The sequence below is a fragment of the Pectinophora gossypiella genome, chromosome 2 (genome assembly GCF_024362695.1).
Source record: "Pectinophora gossypiella chromosome 2, ilPecGoss1.1, whole genome shotgun sequence".
In the NCBI taxonomy this organism is placed as follows: Eukaryota; Metazoa; Arthropoda; class Insecta; order Lepidoptera; family Gelechiidae; genus Pectinophora; species Pectinophora gossypiella.
This window is the reverse complement of record NC_065405.1, coordinates 7,071,155-7,090,185: the sequence shown is the minus strand read 5'-3', so window position 1 is coordinate 7,090,185 and position 19,031 is coordinate 7,071,155. Positions and strand designations below refer to the sequence as shown.

At 35.2% G+C, this 19,031-nt stretch overlaps 1 protein-coding gene across 1 annotated transcript in view; it reads left to right on the top strand.

The window, feature by feature from the left end:
- The first annotated feature begins 2,508 nt into the window (after window positions 1-2,508).
- The window catches only part of LOC126377064 (myrosinase 1-like), a 19,514-nt gene continuing 2,991 nt past the window's right edge, over window positions 2,509-19,031 (top strand). Inside the window, exons 1-6 of the mRNA XM_050024701.1 lie at window positions 2,509-2,811; window positions 14,236-14,351; window positions 14,488-15,063; window positions 15,142-15,236; window positions 15,549-15,854; window positions 16,299-16,540. Coding sequence (XP_049880658.1) covers window positions 2,756-2,811; window positions 14,236-14,351; window positions 14,488-15,063; window positions 15,142-15,236; window positions 15,549-15,854; window positions 16,299-16,540 — 1,391 coding nt within the window. The 5' untranslated portion in view covers window positions 2,509-2,755. The remainder of the gene's footprint in view (window positions 2,812-14,235; window positions 14,352-14,487; window positions 15,064-15,141; window positions 15,237-15,548; window positions 15,855-16,298; window positions 16,541-19,031) is intronic.

Below are 19,031 nucleotides of genomic sequence, written 5' to 3'. Positions count from 1 at the left end.
TTAGGTGCAACAATTTTCATAAATTATGGCAAAATTTATTCAGAGAATCGATCTTGTTGACTCAACAGGCAATCGTTTGAAAAACAAATATTTAAGTTTAATGTTTTCCTAATTAACATCATTTTGAAGAACCAGTTAGTATTATATTTTGATAATGGTTTCATATCTTGACTAATTTATGATGCCTAAGTTTATTGTATATTAACGACTTTTAATTGAGTTCTAAATACGAAATAATTAACAAACAACGGAATGCACGTGCAGGTTATGTGTTAGATATACCTCTAAGTACAATTCGTGTATAATAACAGTGGATTGAGGAAAAAAGTGCCAGGATCGCGACAATAGGCGATTGGTCTTTTTTGACGGCCTTCTTCTTCATGTGGCATCTCCATCCCGGAGGTCAGCAACCATTTGTCCCTGTTACGCCCATTAGTTGATCTATGCTGTCGAATGAAGTTCTTGTTACCTTTTCTCTTTTCCTTCAATTTTGCCCTCGATAATGACTTTAATAAGTTGTATTTACACTATTCCTGAAGATATGTCCAAAACAATTTGTTTCCCTTCTTGTAATTGTTGGTATAAGTCTAACTTTTTATTCATAATTTCCAAACTTGTTGGTTTCTGACAGCCTGTGGGAAAGTAAACAAAGAAATGAAATAAATTCGCTCTAGAGTGCTACAAAATATCTTAAATAATATATTGTGTTACACAAAAAATCCATCGCTTGACTATATCTATATAGCGTACGAATATTAAATAATTATGTAGTATACGAATATAAAATAACAATAATAATAAATAGCTGCCCACGACACAAAGATTTCCTATGACTCGACACATACAAGTGAGTGTGTGCAGAGACAGAATTTAGACCAATGAAGGGTTCAAGCAGGTTTTTTTTATAAATTAAGTAACACGGTACATTCGAAAATTCATCTACATACCTAATCTAGGCATCTTCTCCTTTGCAGGTGGTAGGCTGCAGGTGCAATATAGACAAAATTCCCAGTGAGTAGTTCAACTTGTAAGACTACACGGTAAGACTACTGGGGCTCTCCAAGAGGCTCTCCAGCATATTCCCCTAGCTATTCTAGGGGAATATGCTAGAGAGCCTCATCACAAACAATGCCCCAACTGCTAACGTGCATTCATACACGCTTCACGACCACAAAGCCATGGACGACACAGTGTGCACGGTCGAGTAGTTGTTGAAATATATTTGATTTGATTTTGAACTATCAATGCGAAAAAATAATATGTTTCCGAATGCCCATCAGAGTTTGTATTGTAGTGTAGAGCCAGACCTCTTGGTCTTGCTGCCTTTTAATGTGCTGTGGCAGTCATTAATTATATTTTTATAATTAATTCATTAAAACAGCATACATAAATGTTACCTATAAAGTCACATAATAGCAGCCTGACGTCAATAATGAATGAATAAGTGATAGTTAAAGGCTATGGTAATATTCATTTTTGACGTGACTTATTGGAGATAGGTACCTATGCCTTGGGGGTTAGAGCTCACTCAATAGGTAACAGGCTTGAGGGAGATGTTGGAGATAAAAGGCTAGGAGCGATATCGTCAACCGTGCAGCGGGGTCGGTAACGGGGTTCTGAAAGCTGAAGCAAGCTGTTCTATCTATCTATCGTGTGGGTTGTGAGGTGAATTACCAACCCCTTCAATCCTGGTGTCAGGGTTATTATTGAGCCGCCAACGTCCCCTGACATGGCTCATGTAAAGACTACTAACTTACATCAGTAAGTAGTAACCGGGACCAACGCAAAGCAAGCTGATTCCCTCAATAGATAGAGTTGAGGGTGGTAATCATCACAGCGGTCATGTCATATCTAGTTTAGGCCGAATACCACGAGGAGTCTGGAACGGTGGCTGCAAGTTGTCTTCAGACAACTTGCGACTCTATCAACCCAACTGGCATCATAGGCGTTAAATATAATATGTGTATAATTCATTATCTTATCCATACAGCCGCGCAGATATTAACAAGCTCTAACAATACTACTTTATCAATTTTGATAATTTATCATTCTTTGTATTTAAACAAAAGATAACTCACGTCTGTAATCTAGATATAGGATTTTATTAAATTGTACCTAATTACTTGCAACAATGTTTATATTTGATATAAGTAATAACAGAATACATCTCGTAATAATAATGACGATAGTTTGGGCAATTTACGACATAACTATCCATAAATTGCGTGAACAGTATAATAATAATCATTGATTTGACCACTATCGTTTTAGGCCTTGAAATGCAGCGGTGTGGGTTGGACGTCGATATAATTTGGTTCCTTGTTTAATTTGCTCGACTAGTTTGGAAAGGAGATTACGAATTTGGGGATAGCCTTTGTCGTGCGCGACAATTTCTTTTGCAATACTTGACCTGACTTGCTATCAGCCACTTTGGAGACTGGTGGGGTGACACTGAGGCTTATCAGCGACAATTGGCTGCACTGCTCCTTTGTAGAGTCATTGTAGACTTGTGTTGTGTTGAGCGTCGCAGACGCACAGTGCGCGGTGGTTGCCCGCGCGAGCTACACGTATTCAAAACAGACCTTCAACTCTTGCGCAAGTCTCGCTCAATGATCCTTTTCCTCCACTCTAACATTGTAGCCATGCACAGAACTTTAGTTAAACTGTATTAAATATATTTAAATTACCATTCCACAGTGATATAAAAAGTGATATTATTATTAAAATATTAGTAAGTAGTGTTAAATCCTGAAAAATGGAGGCGAAGAATTCTTTATTTATGCTGTTATTATTAGTTATTATTTGTAATGGGTAAGTAAACATTTATGTAATTAATTTTAGTTTTAGTGTTAGTTAATTTATTTCTCAAAATTTTCAATTATCCTGAAAAACAGGTAAGTACATAAACAAAAATATAATTTAATTGGTGCGATAAGTTACCTGATCTTGGAATAAAGTTAGGTTCGTATAATATATTCAATTAAACCACCTATAATATTCTTTTTATCAAAGACTTTAAACAACATAATTGTATTTAATTGTTGCAAGGAGGTTTAATTATTTAAGTTTACGGTAAAAACACGGCTATAATGGGAAGTCCATGATCGTTATTATCAAACGCCAAGCATTCACATTAGGGACCACGTCGGCGTGGTCGACGAATTCCCTCATTCAGCGCTTATCGCCATCGACCCTCTATTTTCAGATGGCACTTTCAGGCCTGTTGTCCTAAATGTTGTACCGGGTGAGAGTCCTCAGTGCCCCCATTTGTCCGGCCAAGTAGTTAATGTCATTTACGGCAAATCTCCAATAAGTCAGTAAAATAAAAACGTTAGGACCCGCGACACAGGTTCGCGCGCGGCTCGAATGATAGTTAGGGTTTCGATTACTAACCGTACGACGTTTATAGACAGCATAGGCATTTTTGCTACGTCAATTATTGATATAAGTCGCGCGGCGAACGACGCGGAACCCATGTCGCCCCACTTGAGTTCAAAGAGGGTTGAAAGCACGTGACGACAATATTCTTACCAAAACCAAAGCAATTCATCTAAAAAAGCAATATTGAAATTTAGACCTTTGCGCATATAAAAGTTAGCGATAAAGCTGCCTTTGCCCACCTTAAAATAAGTTTATCCTGTAAATGTATTGTGAATTTGTGTGTAACAAAGTGTTTTATTATTATTATTATTACTTAATAAATGCAATGTCAACAAATGTCAAATGGCAGTACTTAATGTTTTTTCAAATGTTTAATAAAAAATAATAGCACAGATTAGGTAACAGTTACTACGTAACATGTTATTATTGGGTTACAACTAGCGCACATAAATATTTTGATTTGGATTTGGAATGAAATAAAAGTGACACGTAATAAAAATATTCTAAAGGCTTATAAAGCCACTGGAAGCAAATAAAGGCTTTATAATTTGACCCAGACAGAGCCCAGACCAATGAGATGAAAAAAGTTAACGGATCTTGATTGTTGAATATTATTTTCGCAACGTAATAATACTACTAGTTTTAGCCAAAGTGTCCGCCTTAGTACGTAATTTACGATCATCACTATATTTGTCTTATTTTTTGACGATTTTGTTGATAATATGAATAAAAAAAGTAAATATATTATACACATACATACATAAACTCACGCCCGTAATCCCTAATGGGGTGGGCAGAGCCACAAGCAATCAAAGACAACTTGCAGCCACTGTTGATACGTTATCGTAAGCTGGATACGATGAACCTTATGGTGATAAGGGATCAGCCTATCGCCCATAACATTAGTCCATCATGTAAATATATTATAAATTACCTGAATACTTAATTTGCAAAATTGCGTCGCATTGTTATTAAAATTAGGATACATCTTCATTCTGGGAAGGTTTTTTGTGCTACGGTCGATCTTTTTGTGATGAATTATTATCTTGGTTTGACGGAGGATCTTCTCATGTTTTTTTTAACCCAGTCAATGTACTAAAACTACATGACTTTGTAGGATTATTCTGAATGTCATTACGGCTAGTATTTTATGTGTCAGGAATATCTTCAGTAAACACGAAAAAAAATTGCTTGATTGTCACATAGTGTACTCAAATTACCCCATCGCCTTACTTTTTGACCGCGACATTATTGCCAAACTTTGGTGATTGTTTCTAAGACTATTACGAGTTTTATTTATTACATCAATAGCCAACCACAAACAAATGTCTGCAACTGTCAAACGACTTCTCTATCTGCGTTTGATCGAAGTTTTTGTGAAGTTGATTACTGCAACAAAAACTATTAAGAATGGTGAAAACGTATTCATAATTTTTGACTGCGTAATAAGACAGCAAAAAACTGTCTACTAACAAAAAATAAACACGTGGAGTAGAAAAGATTGGAGATATACTTACAAAACTTGTGGTTGGTTGACAGGAGGTGGGTGAGACGGCCGTGTTTCACTCTCACACACATATATAGGTACTTAAATTAAAAAAAAAAAACTCTACTTATGTCGCTAAAATAGGCTAGTTTCCAATTACCTAGTCAAATCAGTTACTTTTTAGTAAACGTCAAAACACAAAATTACTATGGAATTTCTATGTAAAAGCATTCGAAAACGTGATAAAATGTCGGACTTATTGTTACTTTTTCTTGATTAAAATTCATAAATAAGTTAAATAGAAAAAAGAAAACGTTTTTCGCAACTTTTACATCTGTACATTGTTTTAAGTTTACGCCGTTATTATCATAATTAAAACACATAATAACATTCGGGAGTCTCATATCCCCATTTAAACGCGGTAAGAACCCGTTATTATGTGTTTTAATTTTACATCTGTCTTTATTTAGTAATCAGATTTTCATAATTTATCTAGAAACTAGGACACGACTCAATTCGGCTTCTGCACTGAACCCAGTGGTAGTTGCGGCTTCGGAATACATCCCACTTGGTGACGGTATTGAAAAGCTTCGACGCCCGAAGGACGTACTCTAGCCAATAAACCAATCTACAGCCAATCAACTTGCGACAGCAAACACTTCTGGACCCCTCATTTCCCCTCATTCAGTGCTTATCGCTATCGCCCCACTAGGGTCGATTAATCCTTTCAAATATAATCCTCTCAGATGCCACCCTGGGCCGAAGTTCGCACCCAACTGGGCATCCTCAGGCATATTGTCTTAAGGGTGACAGCCCTTAGCGCTCTCCATTTGTCATAAGTCTCGTAAATAAATCTGGACCTAATTATTTGTACTCTTAACATTTTATCCACATTGACAGAAGAGTGTGGTTAAATATGTAAAATAAGTACGTTGTTTGAAGTTTTATCTACGATTTTATCATCACTAACCACGTGAGCTCTTCTATTCTAACCGGTAACTATTGTTTCTAAAAACAATTGTAAGACAAAGTTCTTCTTCACGGTATGACTCCATATTAATATTAATTTGTTTACAACTTCTCATGAAGACTACAAACTTATAAGTACCTATATTACATTTTGTTACATAAAATCGAGGCTCTAGTAACTTCTGGTACTAATTGTAGTTATTATCAATTCTAAAAACTGTCTTACCTGCTAATAAGTGATATTGGATGAGGTAGAGAACGCTAATCAGTCTGCAGAATAGCCGGCAGGGTGAACGTAACAAGGTTTCGTGATGACGTTGATACCTAAGAAAACAAAATATTCCTTTCATGCGGAAGACATTCCTTTTTCAATTTGGATTCAAACAGAAGAAGGAGAGACAAGAAGTTTAAGAACTTCTACGGTCCTGTTGCGAGGTTTTTCCTGCAGATACTTTTCCTAGGCTATACAGGTACTAAGATACTGCAGTAATTTTAGACGGATAACGCATTCGACAAAAAATATATTCACTTATAAACTGTAACTATGTTGCCGGAGCATCATCATTGAGGGGTTTCCTCCATGTTGCTGAAAACCTCCGTAGAGAATCCAAACCTGTCGCCTATTTCATGACCCCCATCTGAAACCGCCCTTCATCATTATAGATGAATGGCTACCGGTACTACACAACCAAGTAGCCTCTGTTATTAATTTACATTTTAGTGATGTATTTAGAAGTGCAACAATCATGTGCAAGATAATAAAATACTAAATAAATAATACCAATCGTAAAATTTATCTTTAGGGTTATATCATGTATTTATTATGTTGTTAGAACAATAATAATGGCTTGTTATAATCTCTCTACATGCTCATACTCTAAACATACGTCTCTTGTTTATTATGATGACCTACAAATGAAATAAAAATTACATTAACAATACATGGATCTTCTTACCTGAATAAAAAAAATATTATTGTTAAGTTACAACACTTTTGGTTTTTGATGTTTTAAGATCTCTATATATTATCTTTCAGTAGTTGTTGATGGAGATTCTAATGATTAAAAGTCACTAATATTTTAAGAAAATTCACGAAAAGCTAAAAATATACGCTGTTGCTCTATGTATAAGATAAATATACTTTATTGTGCATAAAAAACACAACAGGCAGCCTTATTGTAACAGTAAGTATATCTTAATAATCAAAAAGCAATGTAGATTGTGAGCTTGTGGAGTTAATAAAGAAATTAGGTTAACTCTATTCAGTTTTATGTAAACTAGACTTCGGGGAATATTAAACGGGAATTTTAATGGTCGGTTAGGAATTTAAATATAAGGTTTGTTAATGTTTATAATTGTTATTGATATGACAATTTACTTCTAGTATTTTTACTAGGTCGAAACGTAAACAAAAAATAAATTTGCATTATCAGCTCAAGAATAGGGTACTGGACAATATAGTCAAATGAAATACTTTTAACGAAACGTCAAAACGAAAGTTTTCTTTTGAGTTGGTAGGGAAATACTGTCCTGTGGCGCCATCAATAAAAACGGTCAAACGTCGTACTCATCGTTACTTAATTCATAAATAAAATTCGAAAATAATTCGAAAAGTAAAATGCGATTGATTTTTGGTCATCGTAGACTGGCTTTTATTTCTAGATTAGCATTTTATAATTTATCTTCGATCCGATTTTCTCTCTATTAACAAACTGTATACGACGATAAAACTTGGTAAGTAGGTATATAAAACGTTATTGCCCGTAATTTTCTTTCACCTTATCAACTCTATCAATTAAGAACTTCCCTGCAAAATCATAAGGTACTATTGTTGGTAGCTTGTAATTGGCCTTTACTTGTTCTTGTGTAAATAATGCCGTAAGCTCCCTTAACAAAAGAAAAAAAAATAGCACTATCAACCTTGCTTCTTTCATTATGCAACTTATTAACTTCAAGTCCTTATACTTAACCAATTCTCCCAAATTTTTTCACATAATTAGTATCTACAAAGTTAACCTACAAGTAATTCGCTTTCCGTTGTCTCAATAAGGCGCCCGTACTTTCTGAAGGTTTTCCTTGCGGAAATATCTTGGTGCCGACAATGACATAGTTTTGCGATATTGTTGACTGCGTGCCGATATAATTGCTGACTTGAACGCACTAAAACAAGTGTTCAAGTATATAAATATAGGTAGAATAGTACACATACATAAATAAACATAAACAGCCTATATACGTCCCGCTACTGGGCACAGGCGTCCTCTCAACCGACCGGAGGAGGTATGGAGCATACTCCACCACGCTGCTCCACTGCAGGTTGGTGGAGGTGTTTTAACGGTTAATAGCCGGGACAACGGAGTACCGTGCCCTCCGAAGCACGGAATCATCTTATTTTTTTTCGACAATCACGTGATTCAAGCCTGTAAAGTCTTTACCAAACAAAGGGCAGTCTAACAAAGTGATTTTGACAATGTCCCCACCAGGAATCAAACCCGGACCTCCAGATCGCTGTAGGAGAATAGTACACAGTAAATAAACAGTTACAGGAATTATTCTCAGTACTCTTGTATACATGCTTGTAATAACCGGCTCTAAACCGGTGAGCTTGCATGGAGTCGCAAAAGGGTGGAAATGAGAGCGGAAGAAACGAAAGTGGTGTATCCGAATAGTAGTAAATGATATTCCATGGTCTCTGCCTACTCCGATGAGAAATAGACATGATCTTATATATGTTATGCATGTGTATGCCTCTAATCTCTACTAAGGTCGTCAGTCATTAACTCTTTAATTACAAAATGCAGCATTAGCCTTCTAAGATGTGACAGGTTGTCAGTTGTCAAAATGCCCGTCATTTACTTTATGCCTATAATTCAATCAATTAAAACATAGTTATAAAGTAAAGGTTGCTGGTACGGCTGCCAGAGGAAGACCTAGTAGGACGTTCATTGACCAAATTGGAGATATTTTTAGAAAAGGTTCAGTACGATCTACTCTGAATCGGCGTGCGTGTATGAAACGATTGATGAATGTGGAGGAAGCAAGAGAAGTGTGTCAGGAATCAGGATCGAAGCAAATTGAATTCTATAATATCTACTTACTCGGTGGGAAATAGGCATTAGTTTATGTATGCAAAATGTAATTATTACGTTGACATATGCAGATTAGCAATGTTATCGAATGCTAACGATTTAATTGTTTAAAAAACAGTTTACTTATATGTAATTATAAATGTAAATCGTATCCTATAATTTTACATTTATAAGTAAGTACCTAACAAAACAATGGTATCTACCTATGAAACTAAATTCATCTTTCTTTCATCTCTATCTTTCATTGTCACTTAATAACTACTGTATAATCCACGGAATGGAAGAAAGAGGTTGGAAAGGCCCAATAGTTTCATACTTTAACTTTACACTCCACTCGTCCGCAAACTTTACGACACACGGAGCTCTACGATAGTATATTAAAAGGTCGTCTTTTGCATTATATAACCCGCAGGGAAAATATCAAATATAACTATCATTCACGGAGATGCCTCCTTATCACGGAAGGCTAAAAACCTTAGTATGGTCGACTATTTCCCAAAAAATACTTTTGTATGTAGTATTTTACGTAAAGTAATCATATAATTGCAGCGTATCATATAAAATATACATTGCCGCTAAAGTGGCTATGGAATTTGAGAAGCAGTAGAGCTATTGTTCTTATTTGTTTGCAGGATTAGTAAGTAGTAAAAGAGAGTGGGGTTGAATCGGCGACAGCGGTTCTCATACAAAATGCGCGTTAGAACCTTTTCAACCTTCTTCTATTCCGTCGTATAATCGATATTTAAAAATGTGTGTAACATTGGATATTATTGATATTTTTGAAAGTTTGCATTGTGGTGTGGTGTAGTCAAAATACATCGACGCGGTCTGAAAATATTGTGAAATAATGATTGTTATCTACTTACGAAATTAAACGAACTTACCTGTAAATGAAGTTCTGTCTCAATTATACGAAGCTCCTTATTGACGATGCTGGAGCATAAGACGTAGACTACACTGTAAACCGTCTCGAACAAGGAGCAAGTATAATTTTAATTTACTTACAGGTGTACCTGTAGCGTTTAGTTTAACAATGGTTTAGTATTGAATACCATAAGTATATTATTTAACGATGTGAATGTCCGTTACACAATAGAGTTAGGAACCTTTATTAAAAAAAGTAATTAAAATTGGGAAAGTTGCCTTTGTGCTTGGTTTGAACACTATTATTTGTTCAGTACAATTAAATACTTGATTAGACTTTCTCTTGCTTATTATTTGCAATTCTTATTTGACTGACAGGAGTAGTCATCTATTTTTGCAGTCTAAGTAGTACTATTATTTATTCTGTGGTCTAAGTCTTAACGGTTTTTTTGCACTTTCTCTATTAGCCAGACTGTATTGCTCAATTCGCAAGGTTGAAATTTGTGAGACAATTTTTGAAAGAGACTGGCTCGCGATTTCTATGGGCACTAAATGATTCTGTATTACAAACGGCTAAACAAATAGCTCCATGTAAATTGTATAACGTGACATTAGGCAAGCTATTCACATATATTAGGTAGGTATTCACATTTATGAGTTAAATAACTTCCAAGTAATTATTTTTAAATTGTTACATATACCTATTAGTCTGCTCGGTGGCATTATTTATTACAAGAGACTTATATTAAGCTTAATCTTTGCTTAATTAAGCTTGATTTTATTTCGGCGAAGTAGTCCAGGATTGCCTAAGCTAGAATTATGCATAACGTCGCCTTATACTGAAAACTACGTAAAAGTATTTTTGCCGTTCTATACGTAGTATTATTCTGTATTCTATGATTTGTTTGAAAAACTTACGCCCGTAATCCCTAACAGGCTGGGCAGAGCTACAAATATTCAGAAAAGACCTCGCTACCACTTTTGATATCGAAGTACTAAAGTGGATATGGCGAATCGTACGGTGGCGCTGATCAGCCCAATTTACTTTTGTTTTTTATTTATTCATTCGTCTCATTTTTTTAACTTATAAGTGATCCATCATGTTGGAAGCGAGATCCCTCTGTCGTTTTTATTTTCCGGTGCGAGTATATATCTGATTTAGGTACAGACAGATACGGGAAGTCTAAATTACGATCTAGAGATAAGTAAAGTCGCCGTTAACACCAGTAATTTTCTACTTGTGGAAATTGTTTGGTATACATAGCAACGCCATTTATCATTTCGTGTATTTGTTTAGTTATCACTACATAGTATAAAACAAAGTCGCTTTTTCTGTCCCTATATCCCTATGTACGCTTAAATCTTTAAAACTACGCAACGGATTTTGATGCGGTTTTTTAATAGATAGAGTGATTCAAGAGGAAGGTTTATACGTATAATAACATGCATTAAATAGTGGAGAAATACTGTTAATTTTGTGGTTTTTAAAGTGATGTCGTAAATAATTTCATTTTTTCCTCAGCATTGCACCCGAGCGTAGCCGGGGCGGGTCGCTAGTGTTATTATATCTCTTGAAGGTGACCTGTAGTCTGTTTAATTTTCCGACAATAAAGTTACGATACTTTAAAATACCCTAAACGACAGGTGTCAAAATCAATGATAACGTTCTACCGCAATCGCAAGCCATCCGTCAATGGCGAAGGTAGGCAGTGGTGTATAGTATATACAGGGTGTTAGTGACATCGTAACGAAAACTTTGAGGGATGATTCAGGCCATGATTCTGAGTTGATATCAAGTGGAATTTTCCGTCGCAAAAGTATGGAACGGAAAATAATTTAAATAAGCTCTAAAATTTTCATGAATTCTCCGACAGGAAATTCCACTTGATATCGACTCAGAATCATGGTCTGAATCACCCCCTTCAGTATTCGTTACAGTGTCACTAACACCCATACCTACTTGTATGGTTACTGTATGTACTTGTATGGGGTGTAAGTGACATCGTAACGAATACTGAGAGGGATGATTCAGCTGATTATTCTGAGTTAATATCAAGTGGAATTTTCCATCGCAAAAGTATAGAATTGAAAATAATTTAAAAAAACTAAAAAAATAACGTGAATTTTGCGACGGAAAATTCCACTTGATATTAACTCAGAATCATGGTCTGAATCATCCCTCTGAGTATTCGTTACGATGTCACTAACACCCTGTACATATACCTACTGCTCGCCAGCAATTCTAATTTAATTTAATAATTTTATACTATAATACCTTTAATTAAAACACATAATAACGGGTTCTTACCGCGTTTAAAGCAGGGATATGAGACTCACAGTCCCATATCCCTGGGGGGGAGTCTCATATCCCTGCTTTAAATACGGTAAGAACCCGTTATTATGTGTTTTAATTATGATAGTAACCGCCTAAACTTAAAACAATGTATATAATGCCTTTTTTATCATTATGATTATCAACACCTAGTTGCCCAGTTGGTACAACGCCTGTCTGTCTTTAGGTCGCAGGTTCGAATTTAGCACAGACCTAAACCAATAATTGTCGAATTTGTTTTCGAATTTATGTTTGGATCATAAATTATTATCACATGATTACCACATCCCCGAGAAATGCATTTTCGGAGGTATGTTATCTAACCTGTATTGGGCTAGTTTTCCCTTCGCAGGTTGGGAGGTCAGACAGGCAGTTGCTTCTGGAAAAAACCGGACCTGTCAAATAAGGTTAGATAGGTAAGCGGACCCGGTGAAAGAACGGGATAATGCTAGGGAGATGATGATGAAATTTATCAACGCCTAATTTGAACCTCACATGGTTTATATTACAAGCTACTAAAAAACTTACAAATGTTCATGAAGAAGTCAAATGAAGGATGGTGAGGGTGAATGGACGTGTTTTAGGCACTATACATAAAATAAAAACATACAAAAACCAAAAGTCTTTTAGTTTGTTTTCTTACGACTACTCTGTCCTGTTGTCTGCAACAGAGGTCATGGGCATAACCATTATCTATGTACTTACAAGAACACTACCTATACAGGTTCTATGACCACATGATCATAATATTCATAATACAAGGTAGCAATAGGATGAATATGGCAACAAATCACCTGTCGGTTGCTATGCCGTCACATCACATGTCTCCTCAAATACACCGCCGGATGCTATTATTCACACTGAGCTTGCGAAATGGGCCTAGTTCAATGGTCTGTCACTTGCTGCTCTGACCTTGCTTGCGACCTTAGTTGACAACTTAATACTGGTTTAAAAGTAGTCTTAATTACTTATTGACTATGCTATTTAAATAAATACACAGCGATTACGACATTTTTTGTGAAGCTTTATGTAGGTAGATGTTTAATTATAATTATAAGTATTCCTTGGATGTATTATTATTGTATGACACCTAAACTTTACGTTACTGCAGTAACGTACAAAGAGAATTAACTCACTATATTATTTTAGTAACTTAAAACTGTGCTGCCGCCTGTATAATATAGTTAGGCAGGTTTAAATGCTACCACTTTTAAAATTAGAACAAACTAATAAAAAATACTAAAAGTACAGACTTATAAAATAAAATAAGTCGATAATTTAATTACGAGTGTATTGAATCGATTAACATTGAAGCGTCGTTTAACACATTTGACCGTCACTTCCACTAATAAAATTATCTACTTACTTCGTTATTAATGGACGTCGAATTTTTGCGTTTCACATGCGTCTATGAGATAAAAATCAGCATATAAGGTAAACGTGAAAAATAAACTACAAATACTTTAGATATCAATTCGTAAAATTGGCATCGATACCTACTGTACAATCTAGATTGAAACACTCGAAGATATCTGGTATCTATGATATTCAAGCCGCAGACAGCACGTGGTGAATATGTCGTGGCCAGATCTTAGAATTAATAATTTCATGATGTGCTCGATCATTTCATGAAATGGTTTTATTTCATGAAGTAGAATATTACTCGTTGCCCAAATCATCATGTAATCTAGCCAGATCAATGAACACAAAACGTCATGAGCAACTGCATGATTGATTACTTCATGATATGGTGAAACGGTGGCAATCATATCGTAAAATTTGTAACATTATCCACCGTTAGTGGCGCTGGCGTTTTATTATATTTAAAACTTTGACATTATAATCGATGAATCCAATTGTATAATTTTCCATATCGATAGTATTGATTAGGTAAATAATTTTGAACCTAAGAAATTAATCGACTATTCGCATTGTTTTTACTAATGCATGCATGGTGTCCATGGATGCTATGTGGACACCATATAGCATGGACACCGCCTACATGAATGAAATGATACACATTATACGCGCTAAATGAGTGAAGCAAAAATAGTAATTAGAGTTAGTTTTTGCTATGCTACTGACAACTAATTCAAGATATATTTTTTCCGCAGAAATGCCCAATTATATTTGTCAGGAGGGCCGAAAAGCAATTACACGTTCCCAAAAGACTTCCTCTTCGGCGTGTCGACGGCAGCTGCACAGATTGAGGGAGCCTGGAACGAGGATGGTACGCCTCCAACTTTACACATTAATTAAGTTTGCTTGAAAAATGTTTAAAGAATATTTTTCATCCTTTAAACTACAAACTATTACTACTATACTTATACTTTTGATTAAACTTACAATTTGATTTGCTTTTTCAGGTAAATCGGAGAGTATATGGGACCACTTAGTCCACAACAACCCGAATTTCGTCAAAGATCATTCGAATGCGGACGTCGCTGCCGACTCATACCATCTCTACAAGAGAGACGTTGAAATGATCCGCGAACTAGGAGTCGACATCTACAGGTTCTCCGTATCCTGGCCGAGGGTACTACCAACTGGGTTTGCGAACGAGGTCAACCCATTAGGAATACAGTATTATAGAAATCTTATAGATGAACTTGTCAAGTACAACATTACGCCAATGGTGACGATATACCATTGGGACCTTCCCCAGAAGCTACAAGATATTGGTGGTTGGACGAACGCTCATATAGTCGATTACTACACAGACTACGCTAATGTTTTGTTTAAAAACTTTGCTGATAAGGTGAAGTACTGGATAACGTTTAATGAACCGATGCAAACGTGCTTGGAAGGTTATGGCGGTACTTACCGCGCGCCTGCTCTCAACCGGCACGGCATTGCCGAGTATCTATGCACCCATAACCTTTTGAAGGCTCATGCTAACGTCTATCATCTCTTCGATAAACAATATCGCCCATTGTATGGAGGTAACTATCGCTCTTTATTGAATGTTTTTACATTAACAAATTTTCTGTGACCATGCAAGATTTTTATAATTGTTATAGGTAAAATCGGTATGTCCTTGGATTCTAACTGGGCTGAGCCTAAAACGAATTCTACAAAAGACATTGAAGCTGCTCGTTTGTATTTGACAACCCATGTAAGTGTCTCAATCGATAAACATACGCAGATAAGATTTCCAAATTATAATACAAGTTGTCAGAGTTACTAAAGATGTCCATAAATATTTCGAAATTGCGTTAAATTTTTGAAATAATATCTATCTAGCTGAGAAGCGGTTACCTTGACATCCATAGCAAGTGGGACGAATGAAGAGTAATTTTTTACAATGAGGGAGGCGTGTCCTTTCCTCATGCGATACTTGATGTTCAACCTTTTGCTGATTATTGTATGACCTTGCTTAATCTTTGTGTTCATCATCCTTTTAAGTGACAACGATTTTTGTTTCCAGTTGGGCTGGTACGCACATCCTGTATATTCGACTGAAGGGAACTACCCTCCGGAACTGATTAAGTTGGTTGGCCAGAAGAGCCAAAAGCAGAACTACAGTCGATCTCGTCTGCCAGAGTTTACTCCAAGCGAGGTTGATTTCATTAGAGGCACTGCTGACTTCTTTGGTCTTAATCATTACACTACGTATTTACTCAGCATGGCCGATAAAGAAGTTGGTGCTATTCCATCGCATGCTAATGATGTCGGCATCATTAGGGTTCAAGATCCTAACTGGCCTTCAAAGTCCTCTTCTGACTGGCTTAAGGTATGTTATAAAGATAATAGAAATAATGTTTATTAAGATCTTCGGGCTCTATTGTTGTCCCAGAGATAATGAAGTAAGAACATTGCCAACGGCGACAACTATAATGTGGTATTAAACTCTGCAATTATTCATTTTATGACGGTATTATTGTTGAGTGCTTATTATTATTTGGTTTTACTTGACATATTTTTTATCTTTTCTAGGTATATGAAATTGGGCTCACGTGATATTTAATTAGGATGCACAGATATTGTTGGCTTGAGGACATTTTCAATAAGTAATATTCATAGAGTGATCTATCTACATTAAAATTTTGTAGGATATAAATATTTTGATCCTTCGTTCAGTATCATGTTTAAAGTTACAAACTTAGTTAAATTTACAAATGAAGCAATAAATTGATCGGAATAACTTTGTTATAACCTTCGCTTTTACAAATTCCAGGTGGTGCCATTTGGCTTTAGGCGTCTGCTGCAGTACATAACGAAGACATACAACAACATACCCATCATAGTCACGGAGAATGGATATGCAGACTTTAGTGGAGTAGACGATAAAGCCAGAGTGTCATACTATGGACATTACTTGAATGCTTTATTGCACGCCATTCACGTAGACAAAAGCAATGTCCACGGGTACTTCGCGTGGAGTCTTATGGACAACTTCGAATGGGATGACGGTTATGTGTAAGTACACTTTTGTTTCTTTCTACGTTTTTTTTTGGCCATTCCTGATGCAATTTCATTGATGAAACAAACCCTTCTGTAGTAAGTAGATAGCGTATAAGAAACCGGGATGTTTTTAACCAGGAACCTTTTAAAATTCAAATCGAATGGGATGACCGTTATGTTTAAGTACACTTTTGTTTCTTTCTACGTTTTTTGGCCATTCCTAATGCAATTTCATAGATCAAACAAACCCTTCTGTAATTAGTAAGTAGATAACGGATAAGAAACCGGGATGTTTTTAAACAGGAACCTTTTAAAGTTCAAATAGAGTTATAAGGTCGTACAAGTACAAACATCGTTCACGATTCCCCTGTACGTAGGTACATACCTATCTTTAGCGCAAGAAACAGATGAAAATCGCGGTAATAAGGTCCTTGACAGAATCTATTATTTCTTCATGTGGTACAAGTTTAGTCACGTGTCTAAAATCAATTTACGAAAAAGATAATTTTATCCGTCTTGGTATAAAAAAATACTTTATTCTAGGTTCAAACAAGGACTAGTACTCCAGGTTTCTTACGGTACTAACGTTAGTACTAGGATTAAAACCCATCAATGAAGATGTGACTAATCCGAAGATAGACCGTGGTTAAAATCGTCATTTATTAATTCATTCAGCTTTCGATATGCAGTTATTTAATTTATTATTATCAAGCGCAGTTTGTTTGAAAAGTAGTGCCATCTATTGTAATGTTTAAGAACTCGTTTAGAGGAATGCTGGCGAATTTTTGTATGATTTAGTATGCATGATTTTAACATAGATGGCAGTAGGATATACTTTTTGTACATGAAAAATGTTTTTATAGGAAACGCGTTCTAAAAATATTTCAAGAGATACTTACCTAGGTACCTGTATTCTTTGTAAGTAATCATTATAAGGATCTGAACTAAATTAAAATAACAAGATATATTACGGTATGCTAAATTCACGTGGCATTTATGTAGGTAGATACTTACATATTGCGTTTAAAGCACGTATATAGCAACATTGTAACATACCCCTATGATTAAATACCTACTCGATTATTCCTATAATAAAATTATAGTAGATAAGTACGTAGATCTATTTCTGTACCACACACTACCCATTATTGTTAGCTAAAGTTCCCTTCAACATACATACATAAACTCACAATTTTTTTTCTACATAATGGCATCGAATTTTTTTTTATCATTGAAAATAGGTACCACCTATATATTTTTTACTATCGTGGATCTTCTTCGATTGATACTGTGATGGATAAAATTCTCATAAATGTAAATTAAGTTCATTTCATTTTTTTTTAAATTGAACTCGTCACAAAATTGGAACTGGCAGTTAGAAGTAGAGCACGAAGGTATGAATAATTCAGTTAGGTACCTACTGAATTAAATGGATGGTAATTACATTTTTTAATTACGACCAAGGAAGTAAAGTAGGTACATTTTTTACAGTCGTATTTATAGGATGGAACGTACTTTTTTGCCTAGTAAATAAAATCCTTTTGATTTTTGCAATAGGTACTTATAAAAAAAGGAGGCTCGATGTCGGTAGAGTTTACAGGTGAACATTATACCTACCTACATTCTAGTTTATTTACCTTGAAACTCTAAAGTGCATTTGTAAAAAGACCCACGATCTGTTCTTATTTTGCTTGGCTCCGGAAATATTTTTCTTTCTGACTCACACTATAATATATACTATTATGTATTCTTTGACTATATTATACGTATTATTATAATAGCAAATTGAAAGCTGAATAAACACGTATACACATATGTAATAATTCGCAGTGTTCCTTAAAATTTACGAGTTCAGGGGGATTAAAAATGCTACATCAAAGTAATTCATCTAAAAAAGCAATATTGCTATTTGACATTTGTGTGCATTGCGCATTTACGTTTTTATGTGCAAATGTCAAATTGCTTCGATGTGGCGACATTTTAAGACATTCTTAATTTGATCGCTACCGACTCTACAACGAGAACACGTCCTGTAAATCATTAGCGTTTATTATCTCTTCACTCAAAATGCCTACAATTTAATGAGGAACTATGCAGGCTGCGTTCTTCAAAAACAATATAGATGGCGCTGTACAGATGTTCCTTTGTTTAATCTTCTAATATCATGGATATTGGACATATGCATTTTTTATCTTTGTTTTTGGGTATAATATGATGAAATTTTTATTACACTTAAGCACAATTACATCTTCCACCCATTATTATTGTGATCTATATATAGATAAACAATATAGGTAGCAACATAATTCTATACTTGCCGCTGCTGGTTTCTGCCATTATATTGTTTTTTGGAATAATTATATACCCGAGTAATAAGAAAATAGGTAATTATCACGTTAAAGCTGAACACCGCCGTCTATATTGTTTTTTTTCTTTTTGGGGAACATAGTCTGGATTCTGGATAGTCCTTATTTCAACTTAATAAATATAAAAAAAAAAAAATATT